Source organism: Electrophorus electricus, chromosome 16 (assembly GCF_013358815.1).
Source record: "Electrophorus electricus isolate fEleEle1 chromosome 16, fEleEle1.pri, whole genome shotgun sequence".
Taxonomy (NCBI): Eukaryota; Metazoa; Chordata; class Actinopteri; order Gymnotiformes; family Gymnotidae; genus Electrophorus; species Electrophorus electricus.
Window position 1 is genome coordinate 1,925,912 of NC_049550.1, and position 20,530 is coordinate 1,946,441.

Here is a 20,530-nt window from a genome sequence, read left to right on the forward strand (position 1 = left end):
GACCCTTCTTTTTTTAAGACTTCTGCAATTCACCTTGGCATGCTGGATATCAGCTTCTGGGTAAAATCTTTACTGATGGCAACTAATTCTTTCCTAATCATTGCTTGGAGTTGATAGCAGTTTCTGTGTTTTTGTTTGCCCACCCTCTTTTTGAGGATTTACCATAGGTTCTCAATGGGATTGAGATCTGGGGATTGAGATCTGAGACATGGTGCTCTGTCATACTGGAAAATAAATAAATAAATAAAAAATTGTTTATCACCAAATTGCTCCTGGATCGTTGGGAGAAGTTGCTCTTGGAGGATGTTTTGATACCATTCCTTGTTCATGGCAGTGTTCTTAAGCAAACATTTGAGCAAGCATTCAGCAAAAGGGCTGAAATGCAGTGGCTGGAATGGAGTAATTTTTGTGATGAAGTTGATTTTCATGGCCAAGAATGACTGACTTTTTAGTTAATTGCAATTCATCTGATCACTCTTCACACTCTAGAGATAATGCAAATTGCCACCATTGAAACTGAGCCAGCAAACTTTGTGAAAAGCTAAATTTGTGCTAGTCTCAACTTTTGGACATGACTGTACATTGTTAGCAAAATCTTGACTGCATACTTGATATTTCAAAACAGTAACAGGCCACCATCACAATTCGGTATGAGCACACAGATATGCACAAAAAGTCAGTTATACATGAGTCATTTGTTGGTTTAAAGGGCAGCAAAAGACAATTGACAAGTTAAATGATCTGCTACAGGAAACTCTGGTCCAAATTAGAGTGTTTATGAGAATGCCTTTGCTAGTTGCATCTTTTCAAAGATCATTCAGTAAGCTAAAAGGTATCAAAACACACCTTCAGTCAAATGTGAACAATGACAGTTTGGACCAATTGGCAGTGATCCGAGCTGAACACAAATTGGCCTGGTCAACTGGTCAAACAGATGCCTAAATTTATTGTATTGTTGCTAAATACTAGTGCATAGCCACAAAATGTAACTTAATGATTAAAATAGTTATTAATCTGAACTTCAAATAAGCTATTCTTGGCCTTTTGTACATATATAGCAATCCCTGTGATTCTCTTGAAATACTGAAATTTAGATAATCTTGATTTTGCATACCCCTCAACAAATGAGTGTTGGCAAACCTTTTTAGAAATAAACACAATGAAACTTTGGAGTAATGAACAAGTTACACATGGTTGTAATGTCCCCTTATTGAAATAAAGTGGTCCAAAATGTAAATTGAAATCCAAATGTTAAATAAGGTAAGATATAAATGTAATCATAATGTATGGGAGCTATATGAATGCATTATTTTCTGAATACAAGAACAACAACAGACCTCTGAAATGTACTCTGTTACAATCTAATGTATTGAAGAAACTGCATGAAATTATTGTCTGGCTTTGGATACATAAGGAATTTTTGCTGATGTAACAATTTTGCTAATACATGCAGGAGACAGCAATGACTACACAAAAGCCTTTGAAAAAAAATGTGTAATATATATTCAAATTCGGGGAGCAGCCTTCTAAGGTTGGAGTATCTACTTGTGGCATTAAGAAAGTTGATAATAAAGTGTAAAAGGACAGTCAAATAACATTTACAATATAGGCCATATATAAATGTTGGTAACACAATTGTACTTTTTTTTTTTATTCTAGACATTTACATACGTTTATGACATAGGCAATGCCACAGAAAAAAAAAGAAACACTAAAATGAATATCATATCAATCTGTAATTTCCATCAAACCAGATGCCTGTAGAGTCTTATCAATGTTTGGTATGAGTTCTGAGGCAAAGTCCCACACCCTTTTATCAACAACCAGTTGATCTTTGGTAAGAGTCCCTTGTCGTGGTGATCTTACATGAACAATTCGACATACATCAAAAGGCACAAAAAAGACATCTCCATATTTTTGGGGTACGTAGTGCACTGATGTTTGCACTACAGTCCTTGGATTGATAATCATTTTTCTGGGGTTGTCTAAGTCTTTTCTATCTGGTTCTCTATAAATATGTTCCATAATATTAACACCGGGTATATTTCTCCATTCTGGCCGAATGAATCGATCACTCTCTTCAAATTGTGTCTTGGGGAAAAAGTGACTCTCAATGAAAAACACACCCATGTCTTTGTGCTGCTGTTGAAGATCCTCCATCAGTAATGGAAGGTTAGCATGCTTATAAGGCATAATGATTTCATCAATGTCATTCAGAAGAACATATTTGGACTGATACATGTTTCTATAGATGCACTCATTGAGGGTTACCAACTGGCCATAATACTGGATTTCTCCACCATGGTACATAAAGTCCCATCCTTTAGATGGGTTAAGGAAAGGAACAATCTCTAAAATTCCTTCCCTCTTATAATGCTGTAAGAGTTTCTCCAGGTCAGGTCCACAGCTCGTATTGTAGATAACTATATGTTGAACACCTAGAAGTTTGTATATCTCCACTGTTTGGGCAAATTGCAGAACATTATTGTAGCTATCAAAAAGGCTGGAGATACAGACAGTGAAATTGAACATAAATGATTCATGGGTCTTTTCATTCTTGATGGGCAATAAATCTTCATTATGAATCTCTGAGATGTTTGCACTGGTTGAAATGGCTACACGTGTTGCACTCTGAGTGTGTGCGCCATGACACAGGACATCTGAGGCTCCAAATGGAAAGCCAAAATGGTCAACGTGTATCTGGACTTCAGCCTCAGCAGTCTGGCAGTTATGGTCATTGTTACAGTAGATGCAGTAAAGAGGCTGCAGACTGTCCCTTCTGATTATGCTGATAACTCGAATGGCCTTATTGATTCTGTGATCGATGAATGCAGACACCATTAAATGTTTTGAGTGTTTAATGGGGGTTATGGAAAACAAACTGAATTTGTTTGTTTCAGAACCATTGAATCTAGATGGCAATATGTCCATAAATGTATATCCAGTAAACATTTGAGTAAGGATGACCCCTAATAACACAGAAACTACAATCAAAACAAAAAGAGGGAATTGCTTTTTTTCCATCTTAATCCACTATCCAGAAAAAAACACCTGCAGATTGAAACAAAATAATTGCATTAATACAACCACTACAAGCAGTTTCTGTTTATTTTCGGAATACACATGTATACACATGTTCCACTATAATGGGAAAATTAGTGACCAAAAAAATTAAAGAATTAAAAAATAACAAGGACTAAAAAATGTTCTGCGATGTGAGCAGGCTTGTTATTGTCCTAGAATTAGAAGCTCAGCATGAACTAACCACTAAAATCTAAACAGGTTGTACTTGTAACAAACGTTCTACTATAAATGACATTATACTTACCCATTTATGGGTAAAGTATGTGCACTGAGTTGCCATTTCATAGATACACGGACTCAATAGCTGTACCAAAGTGTCTATCAGTGCTGGGCTGGGACCAGATATACAAGATATGCAATGCACACTCAACCTGTTTTTGATTGGCATGTGGAATCCAAGTAGTGTTGAAATGGATTTACAAGCTTGGGGGGTGGGGGGTGGGGGGGCGGATTTTGACTCTGTGATTTACAGTGTTATGGAATACGTTTGTATTATAGTCATACCTATCATCTAATCGGTCTGGCGTTGTGGAGGGGACTGCTACCTACTTACCGAATTTCATGTCTGATGGACCTTTGTTCTCGTCTGGGCGATTGGTTTTAGTAATGGATCTGAATAAGAATTCTTAAACAAATCTAACATATAATAGGGTTACAGCACTGGACCCCTAATAATAATGGCAACGTCTCCCTTATTTCTTATTTTCTGTGCGTTTTGTAACGTGCATGCAATTAAGGTTTCTCCGTACTCTTTTTCAAGCCAGGCATTTGTAATGGTAGATCACGCGCGCAAGCAATATTTTTAATATTTATGAATTATGAATTAGCAGGAATTACTCATGAAGAATATTAAGTAATTATTAGTAGGAAATAAACTATCGCTAGTGTTATTAAATGTAGAGAGGCAAACTGGCAGAAAATTGTCGACAGACTAAATGCGTAAGCACGCTTTTTACCACATTTATGGGCGCTTTAACATTAAAAAATTGTTATTGGAAAGTACAATACAACATAATACAACTTAAACGGGCCAACACACTACGTTTTAGGGTAGGCAGTTCTGTTTTAAAAATGTGCCTCAAAGCCATACAGGACATTTGGTCTTTAGTAAGCGCTTTACTGCACCGAGTGATTTCGATGTAGGGTCCTAATACTTTGCCCAGATACTATGCATTCGGAGTATGTAGCGCTGGTAAAAGTCGTCATCCGAAAAATCAAGTGGATCTGTCCTGTCTTGAAACGACCTTGGTGGCCTGAACTTTCTGCGCGCTAAACGCGCTCCGTCATCCAATTCAATGGCTACGAATAGATACGCCATGTTCGATCATGCAACAGCCTTCTCTGTAAGCTACTGTAGCCTACATTTTAGCGAATCTTTATCGCAGGCAGTTGTATCCATTCACTTATGAACTAATGATAATCGACAATTTTCATCTTTTATATTTAAAATGAATAAATATGAATTGCAATGTGCTGTTTACGTAAATACGTGTATTATTGTAATTTTGTACTCTGAAGGCCTAAATGAAAATGTATCCAATCACTTTTTAGCATGATTACCTATTCAGCATTAATAATGCCTGAGTAAACTGCAAATTGCCCAAAATTATATTTAAATACAGTACCTAAATACAGCCATACAGCTATTGTCCACCTTTGCAAAAATACATTATACAAACGGGATATGCAAAAGGAACTGCAGTTAATCGGATAGTACTGCCGCGGAGAGTAGCTCCTGAAGAGAGTGTTTCAAGCCAGCGAAAATCTGTGAAATTGATTAGTTTTCGTCTAGTTGCTCGTTCCCATCTGGTCCACGGGTGCAGTAAACTAAGAAGTACTTTATACCCATTTATTAAATTTCGGAATACGAAGACCAGTGAGAAACTTGCAGAACTCGTTCGTTTTCTCACGCCATTCGTTAGTTTATTCTTTTCTCATTTGGTTAGTGGGGATTAGTGACAAATATAAAGGTATGTTGAAGTATAAGGGTAGTCTGAATGCAACGAGTCTTGGTTTGAACTTGGTCAAGACCAGATTATTAATGAAGACTAATACACAATACAAACAGTTTACAGGACTCTGGTACAGTCAGATGAGTTTAGAGTATAATAGCGGCACCAGCTGTGTTTCAAGCCACAGAAAAAAAAACAAAAAAACTAATTAAAAATCTAATTAGTTGCTTTGAAATAACTTACTATTCACTGTAAAATGTAAGGCAGCTCTATATGTACAGTTATATTCTGTGCATAACAAATAAACTGAAGTCATTGTGTTGTTTGAGTGTACATATTGTACCTTATTATTTTGTAATAATAATAATAATAATAATAATAATAATAATAATAATGGAACTACCTTTAAGTTTTTACTTACTTATCACTGACGCGTATGTCTTTTTGCATGTATTCATTACTCCCGTACAGACTAGTCTATTTACAAGAACCTGGTTTTTCCGCGAATTTAATGCACAGGTGAAACCGCAGGGGGTGGGTCTGTGTTGAAAAACAGTTCTTATTAGCCAAACGCAAATGATTCATAGATCTGTATATCTGAATAGTCTGTGAAACTAAGGATAAGGGACCTCTCAAAAACAAGACAAAAGACAACCTATTCCTCTGTTATTATCTTAGATACAGGGTCTGTTTAAACGTGTTAAGTGTGTTCGTGTTTAACGTTGATATTGAATGAATGCCACCATTGTCTTTTATGCTAATTGTTAATAAATGTTTCATCAAGTCGAGGGAGTCTGTGCGTCCTGCCCTTGCGGCACTCGGGCAGCCGTTACAATGATCTGTAGGCAAATTCAACCATTACTAAATTATTTATAACAACTAAAAAGATAAAAACAGTATAAATATAAACATATAAATAAAATATAAAATTTATTTATTATTTCAAATAAATTTTAATACACACAGGGATATAAGAGAAAATAAATATAATTATACATGCTTCAAGAATAAACTTTCCAGTGAATATATAGTGTTATGCATTGCCCAACTTCACACCTGACCCCCACACCTGTCTCATACACTATCATACAATGTATCAAAGTAAGAGCAGTACTCATTGGGAGAGCATCGTTTTCTAGCACGAAATAGGTAATAGGCGCGGTGGTCATATTCCTATAAAAGGCTCATGTCAGGACCCCAGTTTCTTTCTCTGCTGAAACCAAGAGCACATGATACAATGGGCAACAGGACCTTGACCTGCTGACCTAATAAGATGTACAGGAGGAACAAAGTCATAATGGATGAGATAAAGAAGTGATATCTGATGATGATAATGATGATGATGATGATGATGATGATGATGATGATGAATATAACTGATCATGATGATTCAGCTTCATGTGAGGAAGAACTCCCTGAAGACCATCAAACTGGGAGAGACATTTTTGTCAAAGAACAGGCTTTGTTGTGGTCCACATCACTCTTTGTTGATCAGGGCAGGCTGACAGCACACAATCTAATGCAGATGACTCAAGGGCTTACAAGATTAGCTATGTCCAATGCCAAGGACTTTGCCTCAACCTTCTGCCTCTTTACTACACAAGACATTGAAAAGATCATCCTTGAAATGACAAATATGTAGGGTTTCCGCAAGTATGGAGAAAACTGGAAGAAGATGGATGCCATTGGCCTGCATGCCTACATAGGTGTACTATTCTTGGGTGGTGTATACAAATCCTGAGGGGAGGCCACATCCCGTCTTTAGGATGCTGAGAGTGGAAGGGCAATTTTCTCCATTTTTTGTGACCCTGATATTGAAATCTGTCTCTCTTTGTCAAAAGGTCATTGTCCTTTCAGACAGTACATGCCTAGCAAGCCAGCAAAGTATGGAATCAACATCTGGGCTTCCCTGTGATAAACAATGCTGGTACGCTTGGAAAATGCAAGTGTACACAGGGAAGCCAAGGGGTGGAGCCCCCGAGATGAATCAAGGGATTTGTGTTGTTCTTGATAAGACTGAAGGTCTGACATCTGTTACGTGTGACATTTTTTTTTACATCATATGAACTTGACAAGTACTCATTGAAGAAGAAGATAAGCATGGTAGGCACAGTTAGAAAGAACAAGCCTGAACTCCCTGCTGCACTCCTTACAACAAAGCAGAGAGACATATTTTCTTCCAAGTTTGCCTTCACCCCACTACCATGCTTGTTTCTTATTGCCCAAAGACAAACAAAAACATCATCCTCATGAGTACATTGCACAAGGATGCTAAGATCCGACATTGTGAAGACAGGAAGCTGGTTATGATCCTGGACTACAGCAAAAACAAAAGTGTAGACAACCTGGACAAAGTGATTGGAGCATATAGTTGTCATCATCATCATTGCTTTTCTGTGCACTCCAGCCGTGTGTTAGATTACGCCCAGCACCCCTTAGCCTCTGTTTGTTTTACCATTCATGTTTCCTCATTTAATAAACCACCTCCTGCATTTTGCATTCTACCTCTTGCCTTGTTCCTGTCGGAAGCGTAACATAAGCCAATTGTGATAGACCTAGAAGATTTAAAGAAATAAAAGCACCTTTATTGCTCACTTATTAAACTAGTAGACTAGCTGTCCCATACTAATGCTAAAAAAATTGATCTGAAGATAAATAAATAAACATTGAGAATCTGAGGATCAGTAGTCACCTGACTATTCTCTGCCAAATGTAATACATTTACACCCCAACCCACCACCACAATACACTTCTGCACAGAAACAGTGTACAATGTAGGTACCATACACACACAGAAGACCATAGATACCACCTATAACACTATAGGCAACACTCATACACTGAGTACCACAAATGCACACACACACACAGACTGTCCTCACCATAAGCAACACCTAGTTGTTAGCAGCAGATCAGGAGGAATGACTGTAGTTTTATTTGTTTTAGAACCACTGTAGAACACATGAGTGACCTGAGGAAATATGAATATGAATGAAGCACACTCTGTCCTACACAAACCCCACCCACTCCTGCTGGAAATCCAACATGCTCCTCCTGCTTCTATTCTGTGCTGATGGGGACTTGGTGGGTGAAGCAGGGTGGGGTCACCTAGGAGTTCCCAGCCTCCCACTGGCACAGAGGCACTGGGGGCTCTGTTCAGCTTGCAGGCCCTTGGACCGGGGCAGAGAGAAGCATTGAGCAGCTGCAGCCATGCAGCTCAACAACTGTGTTCAGCCGCCCCTCTCCTGAGCACACAGTGTAAAGGGATGAAGGGGCCCCTTCACACACACACACACACACACACACACACACACACACACACACACTGCTGCATATTATCTATATAACTGATTTGCTTGTTTTTCTGTGCCATTCCTTTACCCTGCTTTTAAGTTAGGATGCATCCCAATTGTGTACTAATTACCGATGATAACTAGTATTTGAATATGTAGTATGCAGTAGAGTTAATAGTGTCAATGTGGGGTAAACTCAAAAATCCACAAAGCATACATAGAACTGGTTGGTTTTTGAGTATGGTTTGGATGGACAACAACAACCCACAATGCAATGCAAAACAGAAAGGGAGCTACTCAGGTCTGGGAAAAAAAAGCCAGACAAGAACATGAGTTAATTCGCCACGGTGGCAGGAGAATGGATGTGTAAATGTGTATCTTAGATTCCTTTTAAATTCTTTTTAGGAAAAATAAAGTAATTTACAAAGAGAATAAATTATTATTATATTAGTAAGAAATCTATTTGAAACGCAAGTTAATTTGGATAAGTTATCTTGCTAGGTAGCCACCTAGAGTGGTGTGAAAAGTTTTTTTTTTTCAGACACTTTTTCACACCACTGTAGCTAATTGTTTTGCATTTATAAACAAGTTAGCTAATTAGCTACCTAGCTGAAAGCAGCTAATTTTAAATTAACATCTTAGTGAGAGACATATTATTTGGAAATACATGCAGAGACATATACATTTATAACGCGTGGTGGCCCGAGTGCCGCAGGGCGAGGGGCAGGACGCACAGAATCCAGCGACTGGGACGTACATTTATTTACATAAACACAAAACGATATTGGTACTCACAAGCGTTACAAACATTAACATGAACATAAAACGGTTAACAAGAAACAAGCACAATAAACATGCATACGTTTAGCAATAACATAAGGAACACTACATCAAAACGTTACATCCACAATAACCAACAATCCTGCACACTACAATGAGGGTTAAATGCATAAATAAAACAAGGTGCAGGTGTGGTCACAAACAACGACCCTCCCACTGCTCGTGGCGGGCCAACCCACGTGACTCGCGGGAGGCTAGCGTTCCGTGACAACATTACCAACAGTTACCATAGCAATAAAAACTTCAATGGAACTGTGATGATTGCCCCCTCTCCCTGGCGTTGCGATTTTCACCGCTATGAGTTCTGTTTTGTTTTCTGCCTGGTCTTTGTTACATGTGCTTCTTTGTTTTGGTTTCATTTTTTTCTCTGTCCCCTATTTAGTTCTCTGCCTGTTATCTGTTTCTCCTGTGTCTTGTTGTTACGTTATTAGTTAGTGTATTTAAGCCCTGCGTTCTGTCACCCAAGTTGTCGGTTATTTTGCACGTTTGGTTTCTTATGCAGTTTGTGCTCTTCATTGATGTTTGTATGTTATTTATTCACCCGACTCTTATTTATGTATATGCTTAGGTTTTATAGTCTATTTTCCAAGTGTTTCATATTGCCTCATGTTTGGTTTACATTCTTTGGTTTTGTTTGTATTTGCTTTTATTTATTAAAGTTCCCTCTTCGAACCTGCAACCTGCCTCTTGCCTTGTCAATATACAGGAACACTTTGGGTTTAAAAGATATTTATCAACGGTCATGTATATTTGTTCATCCTCAGTGTGGATTCAACTGAAGTGGTCTAATGTAGGAAATTGCAGACCATACTATTTTGATAAATGGAGATATTTAATATTGGTAACAATTGTATCATGGATAACCTAATGAACATTTTGAAGATTCATTTGATGGCATTGTAAACACATATCTCAAACCCAAGATTTACATTTTAATCATTAGCCTCTGGCCTAAAGTTACCATCATAAAACTAGTTTTCTGTGACATCTATAACTGTAGTGTAATGGCCCAAGTGTCGCAGGGTTTACAAGGTAAACGATGAACACAAACAAGGGCATTGACATTGTGAAAACGGACACGAACAAAGGCAGTGTGAACAAAGGCAATGGCCGACATTGATGCACATACCAACAAGAGGTTTAAATCCATAAACACAGAACAACGCTAACTAGGTGCAGGTGTGTGCAGACATGTAGGCATGTTTACAATCAAAGTAGAAACTCCCACTGTATGCAGCGGGCTGTACCACGTGACAGTGAGAGTGGAGCGTTCGCGTTATTGGCGCTGATGGGCCCAGAGACTAGTAGCTCCCCCAGTCAGTCCTCATTCCATCAGAGACAGTTCAGGACAAAAGCTCAAGTAAGACAAAACAAGAAGCGACCATGCCTGGCATGGATATCATATGTGGGATCCCTGGACGACCCCGGGGACAACAATGGGTTGGGCCCTACTACCTGGCGGCAGCATCGCTGCTAAATTGCAAAAAATAAATAGGATGGCAAGGCAGACAAATTTTAGAAAACAAACTTGAAGTGGCTTTAGGAACAATAGACAGGGAGTTGTTCTCCATTCACACTGCTGTCCTTCAACACAGGTTTGTTCTAGCAAAGGAAGGGGGAGTGTGCAAGGTGTTGTTGTTTTTATATTCCAGATGCTCACCACAACTTAACCGATTTAATTACAGCCATGAAGGACGGTATACCTCCCCCTCCAGAAGTAGAATCTTGGGTATCTCAACTTCAGCAGCAGTGAGACCCATGGGGCCAGCTGTTACTCCAAATTTTCCTCCCTGTTATCTGTGTGGTATTATTGCTCTTGTGTGTTGCTCCATGTGTGCTGTCCTGTTGTTCCAGGGTTATAGCCCGATTAGTCGCTCCGTAACTGCTGTCATTTCCCTACAATAATGAGAAATACGTGTGATCTAAAAATCAGGAGTTCTAAATAAAATTCTTACCTGTCTAATTACTAATGGAAGCTAAAGATAAACACCTGTTTAATCAAATTGAAAATAGACTCCATGCTATTCATTTTACTGTAAAACTAGCCATCTTGAAAACATGGCTAATCACTTCAGGATTAGCATTGGCCAGGATCTAAAAATTAGGTGTTCAACATAAAATGCCCACTGATCTGTTTAGCAATTGGAAATCAAATAAAAAACCTACCTACTCAACTAAAATAAATTCCCAACAAACTCCAACATTCAAACATCTTACAGAAATACTCACTGCCTTGAAAACATGGCTAATCAATTCAGAATGAGCATTGTGTGTGATCTAAAAATCTAAATAAAACACTTACATGTCTATACTGTGTGCACAATTATTAGGCAAGAGAGTATTTTGACCATATCATCATTTTTGTGCATATTTTCCAACTCCAAGCTGTATAAACTTGAATGCTTATTAGATTTAAGCATATCATGCAATGTGTATTTGTGTAATGAGTGAGGGGGTGGCCTAAAGAGATTAACACCCTATAACAAGGTGTGCATAATAATTAAGCAGTGTCTCTTCCCCAAGCAAAAATGGGCCAGCAAGATATCAAGACTGGCCTAAGAACTACCCAAAACCCCAAAACCTTCTTCTGTATTGCTCTAAATACTGAGGAGGAGCGGATAAGAAACCCTTTTGTGCTGTGCATTCTCAGACATGGCAGTTGAACCCTTTGAAGCTGCTTCCGTTTCCTTCTTCAGCTTTTCTTCTGCATTGAGAGCTGCTTCTATCCCAAGTGCACCAATAAGAGCTGTTATGATACAGATTTTGTGACAGAGATCACAATGGTCGCACACAAAATCCCAAACTTCTGTCTGGTTGTCGTATTTGGCAGACATTTGTTTTTTCCTCTTTTGCTAGCAGTTCTTTTGGTTTTGACAGCATTGTTCTTATGACAACACTATTATCATGCAGTCACAATCTGTTTGCACAGTCAAAAAACACTAACCTGAAGATCATGGTGAACATTTTGTAGATGTTTGTCCAGAACTGAATTAATTTAGTTATATAGTGCTTTTAACAAAAGACATTGTCACCTAGGTTCTTAACAAAAGTTTGAGTCTAATCAGCAGTAGGTATAACTCAGACTTGTTTGTGACATCGTGAAATGTTCTCAAATGCTGCCTTACACAAGAGACAGGTGACACCGCATGAAACACCATTTTTCCTGTGTGAATGGCTAACATTCCTCCTACAATTTACATGAATTTCTACAATGGCTTCCAATAGAACATTTTAAAAGCATATGGTCTTATATATATATATATATATAATTTATTTATTTATTTTTTGGTTGTTTTTTTTTAAGACATGGAAGACATTAAGACCTAATAGTCTCCTAATATGGGTACATATTCCTGAAATGTAAAAAAAAAAAAAAAAAAAAGTTATGGCTAGTAAATAATGAGACTTTGTAATGTAATTGTAGTTTGTAATTAAAACATGAAATAAATTTCTTTAATATCCACAATTCATATTCGTGGGGGAAGGACAATTTTCCTCTATTACCTCAGTTCCAGCAGTCTTTTTTGTACAAATCATGGACATAGAAACAGAGTTTCTGAAGCTTTGTGCAGATATTTTCAGTTGTCAAATAAAGATCCTTGGCTGCATGCACCAACTCTGGTGACTTTTTGGGCATGTATGTAATCTCTGGGCAAACTGGTTAAAATTAATTACACAAATATATCTAAGCTTTATCCAGTGTTCTGATTCACTTGGGTTATACAGTTGTACATTTAGCAGATGTTTTAGGCTTTTTATGCAGCAGCACTGTTATAAAAATGAAATGACATTACAAAAGGAGAACTACAAAAAGGACACTAAGAAACAGAAGCACAACAAAGAATGAAAAACTATCCTCAGATGTATTTTGTTTATTTCAGAGATCTTTCCTAAAGTTTTCTCAAGAGATTGTCAAATTTGGGAGGGTAGGTTAAACTACTGGAGCTGAAAACAGCAGACAGATGCAGAAGACCAAAAACAAAGAACAGTGTGTTAGAGCAGAAGACCTAACTGGAGATATCAGTTAGAAAAGTCCTGCTAGTGGGGTGAAAAAGAACAAGAAATTTCAAAGCCCTTTAAATATAACAATCAGGGTTCCGTGGAAATTTAACATGATACAGAGACACAAAAAATCAAAGGTTGTAAAGCAGTAGTTCAGCCCTAAAAAGCTTTGTAACAGAATGGGCTTTAAAGGTAAAAAAAAAACAAAAAACAAAAAAAAAAAACTAAAGAAAACAAACACTGAAACATAAAGAAAGTTAAAGACTAGTTCTATTTCTAGTTCTAGTTCTCGTTCTAGTTCTAGTAGATTAATAAACCAAACTTGAACTTGATTTAACACCTCATCTGGTCTGTTTTCATCTGTGTTTTGGTTAAAGCAATGTCTGTGAGATTGCAGTCCATGTTTGTCTCTATGTTGGTATAAAAATCATTTATAGAGAATAGTAGGATTTTCTGTTCTAAGGTCGTGTTCCTGACCTTTTGTTTGAAGTCCTGTGTCTGTGTGTGTGTGTGTGTGTGTGTGTGTGTGTATAGAGGTTTGTGTATTTTTTGAAGAAGGTAAAACCGTCTTGGCCTTGGTGTGCCATTTCCCCTTAGGTATTTAGCCTGTTTGGAGTAAATTAATTTGATCATTAATTATTTCTAATGAGCCCGAGTAAATCAGTTTGTCCAGTCATCTGTAGAATTCTGCAATTTAAAAATAAATAAATGAATAAATAGACAAACAAACAAATAAATAAATATCCCTGTTTATATACAACGCCAGGGAGAGGGGGCAATCATCACAGTTCCATTGAAGTTTCTTATTGCTATGGTAACTGTTGGTAATGTTGTCACGGAACGCTCGCCTCCCGCGAGTCACGTGGGTTGGCCCGCCACGAGCAGTGGGAGGGTCGTTGTTTGTGACCACACCTGCACCTTGTTTTGTTTATGCATTTAACCCTCGTTGTAGTGTGCAGGATTGTTGGTTATTGTGGATGTAACGTTTTGATGTAGTGTTCCTTATGTTATTGCTAAACGTATGCATGTTTATTGTGCTTGTTTCTTGTTAACCGTTTTATGTTCATGTTAATGTTTGTAACGCTTGTGAGTACCAATATCGTTTTGTGTTTATGTAAATAAATGTACGTCCCAGTCGCTGGATTCTGTGCGTCCTGCCCCTCGCCCTGCGGCACTCGGGCCACCACGCGTTATAAATGTATATGTCTCTGCATGTATTTCCAAATAATATGTCTCTCACTAAGATGTTAATGTAAAATTACCTGCTTTCAGCTAGGTAGCTAATTAGCTAACTTGTTTATAAATGCAAAACAATTAGCTACAGTGGTGTGAAAAAGTGTCTGAAAAAAAACCACTTTTCACACCACTCTAGGTGGCTACCTAGCAAGATAACTTATCCAAATTAATGTGCGTTTCAAATAGATTTCTTACTAATATAATAATAATTTATTCTCTTTGTAAATTACTTTATTTTTCCTAAAAATAATTTAAAAGGAATCTAAGATACACATTTACACACCCATTCTCCTGCCACCGTCGCGAATTAACTCGTGTTCTTGTCTGGCTTTTTTTTCCCAGACCTGAGTAGCTCCCTTTCTGTTTCGCATTGCATTGTGGGTTGTTGTTGTCCATCCAAACCATACTCAAAAACCAACCAGTTCTATGTATGCTTTGTGGATTTTTGAGTTTACCCCACATTGACACTATTAACTCTACTGCATACTACATATTCAAATACTAGTTATCATCGGTAATTAGTACACAATTGGGATGCATCCTAACTTAAAAGCAGGGTAATGGAATGGCACAGAAAAACAAGCAAATCAGTTATATAGATAATATGCAGCAGTGTGTGTGTGTGTGTGTGTGTGTGTGTGTGTGTGTGTGTGTGTTTGTGTGTGTATGAAGGGGCCCCTTCATCCCTTTACACTGTGTGCTCAGGAGAGGGTGCCTGAACACAGTTGTTGAGCTGCATGGCTGCAGCTACTCAATGCCTCTCTCTGCCCCAGTCCAAGGGCCTGCAAGCTGAACAGAGCCCCCAGTGCCACTGTGCCAGTGGGAGGCTGGGAACTCCTAGGTGACCCCACCCTGCTTCACCCACCATGTCCCCATCAGCACAGAATAGAAGCAGGAGGAGCATTTTGGATTTCCAGCAGGAGTGGGTGGGGTTTGTGTAGGACAGAGTGTGCTTTATTCATATTCATTTGTAAATCAAGGCCTCTGAGTTTAAAGTGTGAATATAGATTCAGTGGCGTTACTCTGAGTGTAAGTAGTAAATATGATTTGAGCATTACTGTTTATGTGGTTAAACAGATAATATGTTAATTCTCTCTGGGTTTTTTCATTAGTTCTTCAGCCAGTTTGTTGTGATTCATGTTCTTCAGGATGGCCGGTGTGATCTCCACTACAATATCTGGGCTGTAGTGCACCACCATCTTATACACAATATAATTTCTGCCTGCTTTCTTCAGCTGAGCATTTGAAATGCATTTGTAATCTTCCACACTGTTAATCAGATTCCACTGGAACTTCTACAGGACACTCCTCCACTGATCTTCTAGAGTTTCACCAGCTGTTCTGGAATGTTTATCAACCTGCATCACTGATCATGAAGAAAAACATTGATTTCAGTTTAATGCAAATCATACAACCATGTTTTATCTTTTATTGCCTGCAGGCTTCAAGGACTGTGAAGTTTTTGATGATCTGCAAATGTCTATCATATTTTACTTTAGACAACCAAACAAAAAATCCAATTTTTTGTCCCCATTCAATGGCTTACATTTTTTGGGGCTTACAGGTGTCATTTGGAGATGTCATAAGTTTTTTTTTTTCCCCCCAACTTAAGTTCCGTTTGAATTGTGCAGCACTTTATTAACATTCAAAGCACAGCTTGGGTGCAGTGTTTGAGTGTTTACCACAGACCAGTCTCTTACTGCAGGAGGTGGGGTAGTGAGGAAGTGCTCTTTATTTTCCATAAGGGAATCACCAATAGAAGCACTGATGCAACGAAACAAAGTAATCCTCTCTGTGAGTGGTAGCACTGGAGCAGGTAGACTCTCAGTCTATGGTCGGCTAATGTGCAGAGCTATCATCTGAAGCCTGAGGGTTTATATAAGTGAAAGACAAGAAGGAACAGGTGAAACTAATCAGTAGTCAGGGGATTGGGAGCAGTGTGGGTGTTTGGTAAGATCCCTAGGAGGAGTGAGCATGTCCCTCCTGCTGGATGGTCAGCTAACCGTGACACTTACATGTCTGGCAGATTTAATACATTTTGTTTCCTGAACATCTGCTGACATGACATTGTTTCCTTTTTGCAGGTGAGTAAGGGGTTTCTGGTAAAAGTCGCTTATGCACCTTGGCTGCTCTTGTTATTGCACTTTTCATTGCCTGAGATAGAGGTTATGCATGTTTTTCACTTCTAGGTATAAGCATTGATCCCTGTATTTCAACAGTATTTCAATGATATCTTGAACTCTAACCTACTGTACTGGCTAGGATACATTCTATTAGTAAATGACAAAGAACTTTTGTAAGTCATAAATACATAATACTAATTTACAATTGTATAAAATGGAAAGGAACAAAAGAAGACTTTCCAATTTGCACATCAACAAAAATCAAGCACTTTTACTTTAAATCATTAATTCTATGTAGGGCCTGTGCTTTGACAGATCATCCACGCTGAGCTGTAGTGGTCTGTGCTGGGTCACTCTGAGCTGTAGTGGTCTGTCCTGGGTCTCTGAATTACTGTCCTGAGTCACTCTGAATTATGGTGGTCTGTCCTAGGTCACTCTGAGCAGTGGTGGTGTGTCCTGGGTCACCCTGAACTGTGGTGGTGTGTCCTGGGTCACCCTGAACTGTGGTGGTGTGTTCTGGGTCACTCTGAACTGTGGTGATCTGTCCTGGGTCACTCTGATTTATGGTGGTCTGTCCTGGGTAACTGAGCTGTAGTGGTCTGTCCTGGGTCGCTCTGAGCTGTGGTCGTCTGTCCTGAGTCACTCTGAATTATGGTGGTCTGTCCTGGGTCACTCTGAGCTGTGATAGTGTGTCCTGGGTCACTCTGAACTGTGGTGGTCTGTCCAGAGTCACTCTGATTTATGGTGGTCTCTCCTGGGTCACTCTGAGCTGTGGTGGTCTTTCCCAGAACAGTCTGAGTTATGGTGGTCTGTGCTGGGTCACTGAGCTGTGGTGGTCAGAGCTACTCCAGACTGATCTATGTTTACATGAAAATTTAAAATTGTTAGCTTAGGCAGAAAGAAAAAGAACACGATAATTTGTTCAGTCAAACAAATAATAGAACCTCAGAAGCCTCAAAATATTTATTACAATTTTACATAAATATGTATAACATATGAATAGCTTATGATAAGAATTACAGAAAATAAATGCTACAATATTTCAAATGTATTTTGTTTTGGCTAATTAATATGGATTTGCTAACTCCAGTTACAAAACAAATGATGCAATTAAAAACAAAATTCTCAACATTAAAAAAAGCTACCAGACAAAAGGAAGGGAAAAGCCTTGGACCTCTGCTATGAAGGAGATGAAAAGAAACAAGGATTCTTTGAGAGAGCGAAGGTCTGGAAAATGTACTTTAAACAAAAGGACGTTTTGACATAGCAGTTGTAAGCTGAAATGTCCGTGGACTTCAGTCTACTGCAAAAAGGAAATATTTTGATGGCCAAATTTGACATTTTATGCTTACAAGAAACAAGACTGTCTAGGGATGATCAGAATAGTTGCTTCTTTGTTTTTGATAGATGAAAATAAATTGGACCACATATTCATTTTATTCATCCAAAGTTTTTTTTAATCCTGTCAGATTCATTTTTGCAGTTGTTTTTATATTTGGTAAAGTAATTTGAATTACTTATTTAAAAATATAGGCCTTAATCCCATTGGCCATACTGCCATCTATTTATGTTTTTTTTTTAAGTTTCTTGTCAGTACAACACTCTAACCCCTCATTTCGATCAATTTCTGTTATTAGCTTTAATTAGAGTTTACAACATAGCATTTGGAAAACCGACATGCTTCAATAACAGATAACCCATGGTTCTTTGATGCTATGAAGTCCCAAGCAGCCTAGTAAAAAATACATTAGCAGTGTGTATGTCATTTCCCTATTTTAAAACGGGAGTCCTCGATTTTTGGGGTTTTCAGCACCAGTTCTTCAACACCAGTTCTGAGGACTCATTAACCTGCAGTTTTAAACTTTGCTTGCATGATCAAATTTAAGAAGAGTTTCATAATTAGCTGATGAGCTGGAATTCTTGCTATTAGAATGACTGTGAAACAAACTAGTGGGCCCCGGTAATGAGTTAAAAAAAAAAAAGCAATAGTTATAAAATAATCATAGTTTCAAGAAGAATAAGAACTGGAGGAGTATGGTATTTACCCGCGCCACCACCTGGTTGTCTCCAACCAGCTCCTTTAGAGGAAAATAATACAGGCATGTTGGAATTGCAGCTCCAGTGTTTCACTTTTATTCGACTAGCTATGTCAGGTAAAAGAAAGCGCAGCAAAGGCGGAACTAAGCACAAGGTTCGCTGTGACGACATGCAGGTCATGTCTAATGCCATTATTCGCCATCTGGCCCGTCGTGGCGGCGTCAAGCGTAACTCCGGTCTGATCTACGAGGAGACCCGTGCTGTGCTGAAAGTGTTCCTAGAGAACGTTATCAGGGATGCAGTTACCTACATCGAGCACGAGAAGAGGAACACCGTCACCTATTTGGATGTGATTTTTGCTCTGAAATGCCAGGCACCACTCTTTTGGGTTAAACTTCGATATCAAACAACACGAAACCACCGGCACTTATTAGAGCCAACCATATCATAAGTAAGAGTGTATCTCTTAGAAGAGGGCCATGGAGGGTTCCATGGAGAATCCTTATCATTTCAGTAGTGGAGCTGGCACTGACCTGAGGTAAAACACGAACACAAACATGTCTGCTATGGATAGTAGGTCCTCAGTTTTGAAATCATTAGTATTAAACAAACAGTTGTTCAGGACATGCCTACAAGGCTTAAGGGCATTCCACTGGGGTGATGTCTTAGCCATTCAAAAACCTAGGTAGGTTTTCATAAACAGGAAATTAAATATAGTCACATGAATTTGTGTATGTGTACTGAATCAGTATGAGGAAGATTCCTGGGGAGGCTGACGTGTAGATGAACACTAGCTTAATCAGAGTTATTTTTATTACCTAACCAAACAGATAGTAATGTATATATCACAACAGGCTCATCCAGTAACTCTAATATGGTGTAATATGCTTAATGTGGTTGGCTATCATTATGGATGGAGTACTTATAATAGCAGTAGCATTTTTAGCAGCTTGTTGGACTTTTTAAGAGCTGAATGGTGCTCCAGAACTAACATTTTGTAAAATTAGGCTGTGAAAGTAAAGATTTAAAACAATCCTCCCAAAGACTTTGAATATCTATGTGAAATTATAGGAAAATACATGATTATTTTGGAAATGCTTGATGTCCCTGGATTAGGGAAACATTTTCTAAAATTAGATTTTAGAAAGTGTGCTGAATCTGCAAGGAAGGATGGATTCAGGGGACAGGAAAGGCTTGTCTTCATGAACATTTAAAACAAACAAATAAATAAATTTAAAAAATAAAATAAGAAAAAAACAGCCACGAAACAGACAGTCTTTAAATAAGTTCCTTATTTCAGCGGTTCTCAGCAGTACAGTTCTGTTTGTGAAGTCTCTTGCTCTGAGTATACTGAAACAAAAGTACCCGTTTAAGTAGGCTACTGTTAATGACATGCAGTGTAACATGTATGCTGTCTTTAAGAGGTCGCTAGTTCGTCTTTATGATCACGTGTATTTTGGGCGATCTCTTGTGAGAGAGGGGAGAGAGCTCATTTGGGAAAGAGAGCTGGACGCTGTCACTGTATTGTTTCTCTAGCCTTCTTAGCATTTTCAGTAATGCCGTTATGGTGCTTCATATTGTTTCCTTTATGTATATATAGAACATTAGTTGCCATGTGAGCTGGCTTGGTATGGTCAGTCTATAAAATAAACGAGCCTTTCATTGTACCCACACTAATGTCCTCGTTACTACATATGTGCTCCCTCTTAACTCCGTGCATCACAGTTACTCTGAAGCAATTGTTCCTCACTCCGGGTAAGAACTGTTACAGCATTTTCGACCCATTTTAATCATTCGCTGGTTCATTGGTTGTGTTTCCGCACAGTAGACAATACTTGACCACACCACACTCCTACATAGGCATGTAAAAGTTAATAACACATGACGGATTGGATTGCTTATTTAAACCAGACATTTGACCGGGCACATCCTCCCTTGCCTCCTCTGATGAACCGCCTAATGT

At 38.4% G+C, this 20,530-nt stretch overlaps 2 protein-coding genes across 2 annotated transcripts; one reads left to right on the top strand and one right to left on the bottom strand.

Moving 5' to 3' along the window:
• Positions 1 to 1,728: 1,728 nt before the first annotated feature.
• LOC118242737 lies at positions 1,729 to 4,402 on the bottom strand. Its single transcript, XM_035535079.1, has 3 exons — positions 4,239 to 4,402; positions 3,638 to 3,696; positions 1,729 to 2,969 (listed from the first exon to the last, which is right to left on the bottom strand). The coding sequence occupies exons 1-3, from the start codon at positions 4,400 to 4,402 to the stop codon at positions 1,729 to 1,731; spliced, it is 1,464 nt and encodes a 487-aa protein (XP_035390972.1).
• Positions 4,403 to 18,676: 14,274 nt separating this feature from the next.
• LOC118242738 (histone H4-like) lies at positions 18,677 to 19,018 on the top strand. Its single transcript, XM_035535080.1, has one exon. The coding sequence runs from the start codon at positions 18,677 to 18,679 to the stop codon at positions 19,016 to 19,018; it is 342 nt and encodes a 113-aa protein (XP_035390973.1).
• The last annotated feature ends 1,512 nt before the right edge of the window (positions 19,019 to 20,530 follow it).